The sequence below is a fragment of the Protopterus annectens genome, chromosome 2.part0, assembly GCF_019279795.1.
Source record: "Protopterus annectens isolate FY-2018-M chromosome 2.part0, PAN1.0, whole genome shotgun sequence".
In the NCBI taxonomy this organism is placed as follows: Eukaryota; Metazoa; Chordata; order Ceratodontiformes; family Protopteridae; genus Protopterus; species Protopterus annectens.
The window spans coordinates 1,749,914,873-1,749,927,061 of record NC_056728.1 but is presented as its reverse complement, the minus strand read 5'-3'; the positions used below and the strand labels follow the sequence as shown (position 1 = coordinate 1,749,927,061).

Here is a 12,189-nt window from a genome sequence, read left to right as displayed (position 1 = left end):
TATTGAGTATTATGCCTCCTTTATAATGCATCTCACTAAACTTATCAGTTAGAAAGGCCCTAAGGTGTCCTAATGAAAAGTCCCTCCGCTACCAAGAGATGTTGGCAATGCTGTCCCTTTATTCAGTGTTTTATAGACTTGAGAAGAAATCTCTGTCTTGCTTTCTGTGCAATTAGAAACCCAAATTACCTGTTTCTGTGCAAGTCAAATATTTCCACTATTACTAGAACCAGGGAGCTAAGTCTTCACCTACAGTTAAAGTACAGTTGGAGGGACAGGTTTATAGATTGTCTCTCAGACCGCTGGAATAAACGTCCATTGCATGTTAAGCAGTGTGACTAGCTATCTTCTTATAATTATTTTTTCCAGGATTGAGCAGCATGGTTCCCCCCTGGAGCAAGATGACTTGTGGCCTGAGGGAGAGTGCAGGAAAGGGGAGAATCACGTGACTTTGGAACGTCTGTGAATCTATGATTTGTAAATAAAAAGGGTGTCCCTTTTTACAAAAGCTGTTTATAGATTTTATATATATATATATATATATATATATATATATATATATATTTCTTTTTTTTTTCCTTTTAATTTGAAGCTTGTCCTTTAATGAATGAAGTAATTAAATTAATTTATAATTTGATAAGTCTATAGGGCACTGGTCAGCTGACCTTTTTAGCCATGACCTGAGCAAAAAAGCAGGTAAGATATATAACATGAATAGTACATGTTTCTTTTACATGTACATAAAGATGCAGAAAGACTCTTATGAGAAAGAGGTGTCTGAAGTTGTTGGCAGAGGATGTTGGTTGAGGAGAAGTTTGGGACATGAAGACATGGCAACTTATTTTTCCTAAGGAAGGAGGATTTGGCTTAATGGCTGTCCTATAGTGCTTCATTAAATATTCCTGAAGTTTCTAAACACAAACTCCCTGGACCAGATTGTCAGTACACCAACAAGGGATGCAACCATATTGGATCTGATCCTCACTAGTATGGGACCTGGAATATTCAGGAACTACTCTAAGGCTAACTTCCTACTATTAAGTGATAACCTGTCAAAATGTCAACCCCCAGTAAACCCTGAGAACACTGCTGCCTATGCAGAACTATTCACAGACATCCTATACAAGCATGTTAATAGCTGCATAGAGGCAGCTGTACCCACTAGGGAGAAGTACAGAACTAACTCAAAAAACAAGCCACCCAGGTAGAATTGCAACATCAGTAGTGTTTATAACAGAAGGAAGAAAATCATCGCAAAAATTAGGAGATGCAACACCCAGCAAGATAAAAACACTCCCATCAAACTAAAAAAAAATCCAGAATACAAATAGTCTACTAAAGCCAATTTTGTGGTAAATATGGCCACCCAGGCCTGCAACAACCACAAGGCATTATTTAGCTATGTCTGCAACCTTAAAGACAATACACAGTTGTGTGCAGAGCTCATTGTAAATGGATCCACCTATACTGAGCCACAAGATATAGCAAACCTACAGGCTGACATTCAGCTCCAACTTTACCCCTCTCTCTCCATCAACCTTCTCTCAGGAAATACCATCAAATATAACTTGCCTTGCTATCAGTAGAGAACAGGTCCATAATGCTTTCTGTAAGTTCACGAGGATTGCATCAATGGGCCCAGACAGTATCCCAGGATGCATTCTAAATAGCATGAAACATGATCTACCAGGCTGTCTGCAATTGATTTTTAACTGTAGCCTCCAAACAGACTTTGTGCCTTATGAATGGAGAACAGCAACAGTCATCCCTCTGCACAAAGCTGGGTCATCTACAGACCCTGGAATCTACAGACTCATAAGTATCACTATTGTCATATGCAAAGCCATGGAAAAAAAATATCATGGAAATGATCAGTAATGACATAGGGAACCTCCAGACACTGTTCCCAACTCACTTTGGTTTCATCAAAGGCAGGTCATGCCTACTTAACCTGGTGGACATTTTTGAGCAGGTCACCAAAGCAATATATGAAGACAAAATGGTTCACATTGCTTACCTTGACCTGGCAGAGGCATTTGATACAATCTCCCACTCTGGCATTGTTGACAAACTTAAGAGGTTAGGTACAAACCCATATGCCACCTGGTGAAATAGTCAGCTGGCTTACAGACAGAACCCAGGAAGTTATAACTGGGGAGTCCTCCTCTACAAAGAGGCCAGTCACAATTGGAGTCCCTTAGGGATAGGTCCTGGGACCACTCCTTTTTAGCATTTACTTCTCTGAAGTCAAGGCCAATGTCAGTGGTCTCTGGCTGAATAAATATGCAGATGAGTGCAAATTAGGAGATGTAATTGAATTTCTCACCAACAAAAATGTTCTCCAGGAAGGGCTGACAGAGACAAATAACTGGTGCCAGAGCCACGGGCTCCAACTAAATGCCAAGAAATGCATAATTGCATCTTTCGGGAAGTCATCCATCCCTAGTAACTATCAGATTGACAGCACACCCCTAACAGTTGATCCAGTAGTCAGGGACTTGTGGACTCACAGTAGTGAGGAAATCATTCTATGTTGTGCAACTTAGAAGCAAAGGTATGGCATCTAGGTCAAAGGAAGTCATTGTTCCACTGTGTTCAGTATTCATCAGACCTGTCATTTAGTACAGTGTCCCTTTTGGTATGTACCTAACCAGGCATATCTAACAATTGGAATGCCCACAGAGGTTCCTCATTAAAAGAATACAGGGCATGAGTAGCATGTCCTATGCAGACTGTCTCAAGGACTATCTCTGTAGTTTGCTTCCTGCAGGCTGTTGAGGGGAGATCTGTGCCTGGCATACAAAGAATTGTCAGACTCCAGTCTGATGGAGCTCCTGCATATCCGCAAAACAAAAAGCGCCAGTATTACCCATTCTAATGACTTGAACCTTGCGTGAAGTATAAATAGGACCTACTAGAGAGACAGGTATGTATCCCAGAGACTGTCCCTCCTCTGGAACATGTTCTCCTTTCATGTGAAATAGAGTGCCTCCCTAAACCATTTCAAGTGTAACTTGGGCAATTGAGTGGGGAACAGGAAATTTATCTCTGGTTTTGCACCTGTGTCTCTAATGGATACCAGCAGCCTGTAAATGGTTCATCTCCCAGGCCCCTGCTTGTAAATGTTTCACCTCCCAAGCCTCTTACACTTATCAAGGGTACCAGAACTTGTCAGAGATCTGGGATGCGCAGCTAGGCTTAAAAAGGCCCTTGTGGTCATTGGCGTAGTAAACACTGAAGAACTTGTTGGTAGGTTTGATGTAGCTTGCCATCACTGGGATTAGTTTTCCAGTCTGTTCATGATTTAACTGCCTGCTTTAGCAGACTTTTTAATTTGGTGGTATGCCTTACGTTATAGATGTTTGGTGAAATAGCAGACAGGTGTCTACACTGCTCTCATTATAAAGTGGACTCCAGTCTATTCTCCCTAGGTGAGATCATAATGCAGATTCCATAGTCCCTGGAAAATATCCACAGTGGCACATAGGGATGATATAGTTTTAGTTGTAAATGACAGCAGGACAGTATACAGCACGGGTCTCTTAAGTTGATTAGTTTTACTGCTAAGCCTATGTTTTGGTGAGGTATGGTGGTAAGTACCAGGTCAAACATGGAGTGTTGACCACTTATTATTATTATATGTAGTGGATTATTTTACTAATTGTGAAAGTCCAGTTATGACAAAAAACACTTTGGGCTGTGAGGGGAAATTAAGATAGGAGAGGAAAATGTCAGCTACAGCCTAAAACTGTGAAGGTAAGAAAGAGAAAAAAGGAAGCCTCATTTGCCACCTAATGCTTTAAAATTAATGTTGAAGATAGGAAAGATGTATCCTTAGCTGCCACCTAAGACCAAGAATGTAACAAAGATTGCAGAAGAAAGCCATAGCTGTCACCTAAGGGTGTAAGCTTCAAGAGAAAGGTAGAAAAGGGTATAGTATTCCATCTGCTGGTACAAGTAAATGAGTTAGGAGTAGGCAAGGGTGACGGGATTCCATCCTGGTTTGTTGGGGGATGAGATTAGGGATACCACAAGAGTAAAATGTATGCAGACACGTAGCCTGTTTCTCCATCTGCAGATGTCGAGTTGCTTGAAAATCACCAAACTGTACTGTACAGTAATGCATTTCTTTTTTTGTAATGACTTCTACACTTTCAGATTTGTGCTGTATTCTTTGCTTTCTTACCACAGAACCTCTACTGCTGTGTTGTAAATACCTTTAGGCATCTTTTTTATAAAATACTGCAAAAGCTTCTGTGTGATATAAATCCACTGTATATTTCTGGCAGAAAATACAATGAGAAACAAAGTCGGCACAAGGCCAAACTCCGAAGAGCCAAAGACGTTTTTGTCAGAGAAATGAATCAGAGAGAGATGAGAATGAAACAGCTGGAAAATGATCTCACATTAACAAAGGTTCTAGCAGAAAAGGTAAGGTACCTAGATTTTTATTATACTTTTGATCTTTATCTCCCTTTGTAGTGTTAGCAAAGTAAATGCTGATGCTATAACAGTGCTGGACATAGTCAATAAACAACTAGTAATAATTCTAATTTATATACATGCATGATGTTAATATTCCTGTACTTCAAATAATTTTGCTAATTCTTCTGTTCAGAATTGGGTGGTACAGTGGTTCAGCTTTCAGTATTGCTGCTTTCTCAGAGTACTTCTGTTCATTTCCCAGCTGGAGTGCCTTGTTGTAAGGTTTGCATGTCCTTCTTGTGCCCACATTCATTTTCTGCAGTTATTCTGTTTCTTTCCATACCTGAAAGACATGCAAGGGTGAACAAGAAATTCTCCTGATCACTCGTGTTTGTGTGGTGTATGACTATTAGGTATTGAATTGCTGCACTTTCCAATATTAGTTGTCTGCCTTGTGTCCGTGGAGTGATGGTGTAGGCCTTGGCTCCCCATGACCCTGAGTAAAATTAAGCAGGTATTGGAAAATTAATTATTATAGCTATTCAGAATCACATATGTGAATTTTTAGCTCTTTCAGGATTCTTTTAGTGACTCTGTTACCTTAAAAGGACTGTGGAACAAGTTTTTATGCAACAGTGAAAAGACGGTCCTTAATTGAAACAAAAATCCATTATCCATTCTGCAGTCAGATTCACTAATGTAAAATAATTTAAAACATTTTATGATGTTATCTTTATTTTATTTACAAAATTATCTCTATGGTTTGAGACATCTTAGAGCTGTTAGTACTATCACATTTCAGAATTCAGGAATCCTGAGCCACTGGTTTATATGGTGAAAGGGGAATTATAATATTGGACATTTTGTATGCGTGTGTGTGTGTGTGTGTGTGTGTGTGTGTGTAATGTTCTCTGTACCAGTATATTTGCATAAATTTACTACAGAGACACCATACTCCAGAATGCCAAGAAGTTTTTATTTACATTTGTTAACCGGGAGTGTCCGACTGGACGTAGGTCCATTTTCAGCGGAGGCCCGGGGAGAAAAGCTCCACAGTTAAAATAAACAGACAGTAGTTACATTGGATTACATAGCGATTAACAGTTTAACATAGCAATTAATTACAAACATATTTACAGATGAAGAACATAGTACATCAGTAGACAACTAGAATCTTTATCTGTGAAGTACATAACAGACATTAACAAATGTTACAATAAGCCTGCTGTACAATAAGTACTAGGCTTATGAGCATCTGAGCTTGCTATAATCAAGGAAGTTAATGGGGTGGAAAGAAAGGTAGTGGTTGAATGGGGTGGGTGATATTAGAATGGGAGTTGCAAGGGCATAGTCAGCATGTTTTTAGGTGTGCTTTTAGTAAAGTTTTGAAGTGGGTGCATGATGGTTCAGAGGTAATTGGGGTGGGAGGGAGTTCCATAATTTGGTTATGGTGCAAGAGAATAGTGCTTCACCAGCAGAGTTATTGGCTTTGGTAAGTGATTTTTGTTGCTGGATCTTGGTGGTCTGGTGGTGCGATAGGGTTGGAGTAGATTCTGGAGGGATGGGACATTTAGTGGATAGTTTACTAGTTTGTGGGCAAGTGATAGTTGATACCATTGAAGGAGGTGAGGGAGTTCAAGCCAGCCCAGTTCAGCAAGTGAGAGACAGTGGTGACTACGGTAGGATGCCCCTGTGGCGAATTTGGCGATTTTGTTGTAGCAGGTCTCTAGCTTGTTTAGATTGCATTGCCTTAGGTTGGTATATATTGGAGAGGCATAAAGTAGGGTGGAGATAAGGTGGGAATTTGCTATTGAAATCTTTGCTGCTTTGGTGAGAAGTTGCTTATTTCTGTGGACTATTTTTGTGGACTTTTTTATGGTCATGGATATGTGAATGTCAAATTTTAGTTTATTGTCTATTTCCACTCCTAGCAATTTGGTGTGTTCAGTTGAGTATATAGTGGTGTTGTCTTTTGCCGTGATGTTAAAGTGAGAGTTGTTTTGAATATGTTTGGTGGGTTGGAAGATGAGTAGTTTAGTTTTGTTTGGGTTGAGAATTAATTGGACATCGGATAACCAAGTTTCAACAGAGGAAAAGGCTTCCTGTGTGACTTTTTGCAGTTTGGGTAGGGACTGGGCTGAGCAGATGATGGTTGAGTCATCTGCATATTGTATGAGTGTTTGGTGGCAGAGGCTAGATTATTAGTGAAAACAGAGAAGAGTAGGGGTCCAAGGATGGATCCTTGGGGGAACCCCTATGGAGACAGGTAGTTGGGGAGATATGTCATTCTGCCATACAACGGATTGTTGGCGGTCAGACAGGTAACTCTGAAACCAGTTGGTGACTGATTGAGAGAAGGATAGGTTATTGAGGACAGAGATGAGTTGTTTGTGTGGGACCATGTCAGATGTTTTAGATAGGTCTAGGAAAGTAGCAGAGGAGAGATGGCCATTGTTTTTATGCTGAAGGATAATGTTAGTAAAGGAGAGTAAGGCAGTGGTGGTGCTATGGTTTGGTAGGAAACCATGCTGAGTATTGGAAAGGAGGTTGTTAGTAAGGAGGTAGTCTGAGACCTGAGAATGTATGCATCTCTCTAGTGTTTTGGAGAGTGGAGAGAGAATAGCTATGGGGCGGTAATTGGTTAGTTCTGTGGAGGGGCCGCCTTTGTGGAGGGGAATTATATGTGATACTTTCCACATTGTGGGAACGTAAGTTCAAATCAGTTCTGTCAAATAGTATCATGGCCACTAGCAGATTCAAGGCATGTAGGGTTTAAACTGTGCACATCATGTACAAGTGTCAAAAGCAAACGTTAACAAATTACTTTACTGGAAATTTTTTTACCTTTTGACCCTAAAAACTAGAGCAACAGTTAGCAAAGTGGTTCTGCTAACACAGCCTTCAGTATGGCCTCCCCATCACGGAAAAAAAAAATCTTCCCTGCAGATAGCTGCTAACAAAAGATGTTTGTTTGCAACTCTGATTCCATGTCATAGAAACTACTGCTTTACCTTAAATATCATGTTCATCGAAATCTGTACATACCCAAAACTGCTGCTGCTGTGTCTTCAGCTGCATTCTTGTCCTGAAAATGTTATTATGGTCCTCATTCTTAACATACGGCCAGAATAAAATTATTTTAAATTCCCATGCTTGTGGCATACAATGAAACAGTATTTCCTAACTTTGAACTATCACTCAGGTTGCGCTAATGGCATGAATTTGGGGTAGTTGTGCTTTTGGAGGAAAGTTTTCATGTGTCATTTTCACTTCACACCATTTTCTTCAAGAGGTATCATAGCATTCACTGATTTGATGTAGAGATAACAGAAAATTTCAGGCAGTGCACAAACACTTTATGATGAAACACTGCCTAACACGCATATGTAGATCCATTCTGCCCTCTCTCTGGCAGTTTGTCAAAGCTCAGAACTCCTCATAAATGGGCAGTGGGAGGAGTTCTTATTTTTGACAGACTACCAGAGTAAGTGTAGAGTGGCAGTTATAGCCCCATAAGATAGTAAGACAGTGTGTTCTACAAACATTTACTTTTATAGGTAAGTGGAACTTGTGCAACTGTACTTTTTCTTAAAAATGTTACTGTTTAGAAGCCTGGAGGAAGACCATGATCTGTATTGGCGGTTGGGGGGGATAATTGGCCTAGAGTGTGGCATGCATATTGCAATATGGTACTTTGGGAAATAAAGTAAAGGGTATAAGGTAAGTGTTGGGCAAAGTGAGACAGTTATTTGACCAATTGAAACTGACCCCAAACTGTTTTCACAGTCAATGAATGTCCCCTTCTAATGGGCCAACTTCCAACCCCAAGAGAATGTTAGCAAATCAACAGAGAAAGGAAGCATCCTGCATGCATGGAAAGGCTGAGAGGTTTCCTGTGCTGTGCACTATTTCTTAACAAGCGTTTTTTTCATTTCAAAATATACTTTTTTCACTCTCTTATTAAACAACACTGCTTATTTGTGAGCTAGATTCACAGTTTTTCATCATATCCCTTGGGGAATGGTCCTAACCAAATCATCAATGAAGAACAATATTATTTACTACTTCCCAGAGCTTACATAATTCAGTAATACAATTATAATGATATCTGAAATAACAACAACTGTTATACAAGTCATGTATTTCTATTTTTGGCAGCCTGCAGCATAGTAGTTTCTCAGTTCAGAGTAAGATTTTTAAGCAGTGTAAAACAAACTTCCCACCCTGGGGGTTACAGGGTTTATTGGTCTGCTAACTCTTTACTTCTGTTCTGTATATACCAATCTGACGTTGTCATTTTCATTCATTCCTCAACAGCTGGGTTTGGATCTGATCCTCGCATTCGACTTGGACTCTTCTTCTAAAACTGTTGAGCTCCTCTCTTTACCCGTAATGCCATAGTCACCTAACATACCTCAGATCTTGTTTGCTGCATTAGTATAAGGACATGATCACTGATAATTCTTGAGTGAGCATTATGTTATTGCTTTGAGTTAGTATTACTTCTTATATAGTACCCTTTTTGCTTTTTCCTCCCTATTTTATAATACTTGTATCTTTAAAGTTAAAATCTTTTATAGTCCCTTGTAATCTTTTTTTGAGTATTTCTTAAGTACCACTGTTGGTATTTCTTTCATACTTTTCAGTACCTTTATTACCATTGTTGGTATTTTTCTCATTTTTCCCTTTTCTCTTCTAGTGTCTATTAAAAATTCTTAATTGTTTTTCCTTTTGAGCTATAGCTATGTCTGAAAAATCTTTAGGTTTCAAAAAGTGCATGGCCTGTGGCCATAAAATTCCAAATTCAGATACACACTCTAAGTGCGTCTGTTGCTTAGGTCCAACTCATCTTGATTCAGATTGTGAGATATGTAAGGCATGTAATTCACAAGCCTTGATACATAGGAAAAATAAGTTAATTCTTAGAGGTTCAACAACCTCTGTGGCTCAACCCCCCCCCCCCCAAAAGTTGGTAAAAAGGAGATTCTCTCCTCTCTCTCTCTAAAGAATCAAGAAAAAGATCTCTGATTCATCTACCTCTGCGGCAGCAGTATCTGAACCCCTCCTGGTAAAGTAGCAAAAAAATCAGACCCAACCACTTCAGGTCCGAGACCTAGATTGGAAAAATCTTCTCTGATCTGGTCACCTCAACTTTTGCTGGATCAGATTTCTTCTTGGCTTCCATCCTGCTTTTTGGTACAATCGCCGAGGTGCCTTTCAAGACCATCTTCCACAGCTTCATCCATTCAGTCTTCCAAGAGTCTGACAAAAGCTGATGAGGACAGGATGATGAGGATGTTCCTCAGGATGGAGATTCAAATAGGAGTTCTTCCAGCTCTGACCCCATTGGGTCTGGAGACCCTTGTCAGTACCACTCCCTGTTGTTGGTTCCTTCTCCGATCAGATCTTTGGTGGAGCTGAAGTCCTAGAGTCATCCGCATTGGATCCAAAGATGTTGGCATCTTTGACTCTGATGGTGTCTCTGAGTGGTTCAGACTTCTCTTCCCTCTTTGGCTTCGACTTCCCATTTCCTTTCGACTTTGTGCCCAGAGCCCCAATCAGCCATGCCACTGGGACAAGTAGCCCAAACCGGTCTCCGGGTCACCCAGCAGGTTATATTAATCTCTCCTGACACTTCTCATCCCACTGAAGGAGTTCCTAGGAAGTGTAAAAGGAGGCACTTAGACCCTCTACAAGAGTCTGTCACAAAGGATACTGACTTTGAAGAAAGAGAAGGGTCCCCCAGATCACCACCTGATAGTGTCTCAATTAGTGACATCTTAGAACTGTTGAAACAAAGGGGAGGTTGGTGTCCCAGTAATCCTTTCCAAGAGGAGTCAGTGTTCCTGGTGGCCTTTGGCTCAGGGCCGTCTACCTCCTGGTTGATTCTGAATACCGATGAGTTCATTAATTTGGTCTCTTGACAGGCGTGGAAGTAGCCTAACATGACTGAGCCTATCCCTAAGAGACCAGATAGAATCCTGGCACCACCTAAGGATAGAACATATTGGAGCAAGGGAGTACCCATTGATGCCATGGTAGTAGCGGCAGCCACTAAGAAGGAACTGACAGAACTAAGTTCCTCTGTCCACCTCCATTAACATGGAGTCTAGGGTGTTGGACAGATTTTGGAAGCATGTCTATGCTTTAGTGACTTTTTGTCTTAGGTCACTGAACTACTTGGCACATTTTACGAGACGTCAGAGGGATATGATTAAGGAACTTTCCAAATCCCTCTCTGGGACCATATTTTCTGAGGTAGAAAGCACTATTTCCTGGCAGTTGGCTACCCTTCAGTATATTTCAAACTTGTCCATGAGGCTTATCTCCCGTGCAGCTGAAGGTACTTCTCAGGTGGTGGGTTCAGGCATTTCCATCAGAAGACATGCCTGGATGCATTTATGTGACTTTGTTGAACCCTTAAAATCTTCCTTCGGCAATACCCCTTTTCATGAAAGTTCCTTATTTGGCCCCGAGGTTAAAGATACACTCTCTAGGTGTGACCAGGAAGGAAAATCCCTATCTGTTGGGGGCACATGTTTTTTGACATCCTGGATAGACCTTTTCTAGGAACCAACGATGCGGACAGAAAATGTGGTTCAAAAAATCCCAGGATCCTTTCCAAGAGCCACATGGTGACAGTTCTCCCAGAGGCAGAGGGAGGAATTCTAATGGAAGGCGCCATTTGCACAGCAGAGGTGGTCTGCATAACCAGGGATCTAGAAATACCTTCATTGACAGATCATATCAGTGCTCCTGAAAGGAAACTTGAATGTCCACCTCTGTAGGCAGTTGGGGTTGTTTATCCCTGCACTAGATAGCCTGACTAGTAATTACAAAAGATTCATGGGTTGAGAGGATAATATCCAGAGGTTATATAATACCATTTTCCCATCCACCCCCACTGGTGTCAAACAAAATCCCCAATGTTATATCCAATCAAAGGGAAACAGCAGCAATAGAGATAAATAAGCTACTAGAAAAGAGAGTCATCCAAGTAGTACCCCCCCCCAGACCAGCAAGAATCCAGAACTTATTCAAGATTCTTTTAGTACCAAAGAAAACAGGAGACCGAGACTAATTATGGATCTCAGTGAACTAAACTGATCAGTTCAGTACACAAAGTTCCAGATGGCCATGGTACAGTCCATTCTGCCTTTTCTGCACTAGGATGATTGGATGTGCTTGAGGGATCTTCAGGATGCATACTATCACATAAAAATGAAGAGATGGTCCAGGAGATGTCTATGCTTCTGGCTGGGAGCCAGTCATTACCAATTCAGAGCCGTACCTTTTGGTCTTTCCACAGCCCCCAGAGTGTTTACCAAGTGTATGGCAGTAGCAGCAGCTCACTTAAGACTGAAAGGATTCTGGGTGTTTCCATATTTGGATGACTAGCTTATAACCACTTTGACCTGGCATCATCTGATTCAATCTTGAGTCTACGTACTCCAGTTATGCTCTCATCTGTGGATTTCTGTTAAATACAACAAATGTCATCTCAAACCAACTCCAATATTAATACATCGGTGCCTTCTTCAATATGGTCACTCAAACAGCTTCTCTCCCTCTGTCCAGAGTTCAAATAATTCAGTTACAGGTCAAAAAGATCATTCAGAAACCTTCTCTTTCAGCTTGCCTGATACTCCAAGCATTGGAATCCATGTCGGCAGCAGTCATTCTAGTATCGTTGGCAAGCTGACCAAACTGCAGAAGTGTGCGAACCAAATGCTCTACAATAAAACCACTGGTATATTGATGCTG

General features: G+C 40.8%; 1 protein-coding gene across 1 annotated transcript in view; it reads left to right on the top strand.

The window, feature by feature from the left end:
• CCDC30 (coiled-coil domain containing 30) overlaps nt 1-12,189 on the top strand; it is a 2,524,512-nt gene that overhangs the window by 2,207,713 nt on the left and 304,610 nt on the right. The window contains exon 24 of the mRNA XM_044060442.1: nt 4,290-4,431. Within this exon, the coding sequence (XP_043916377.1) occupies nt 4,290-4,431 (142 nt within the window). The remainder of the gene's footprint in view (nt 1-4,289; nt 4,432-12,189) is intronic.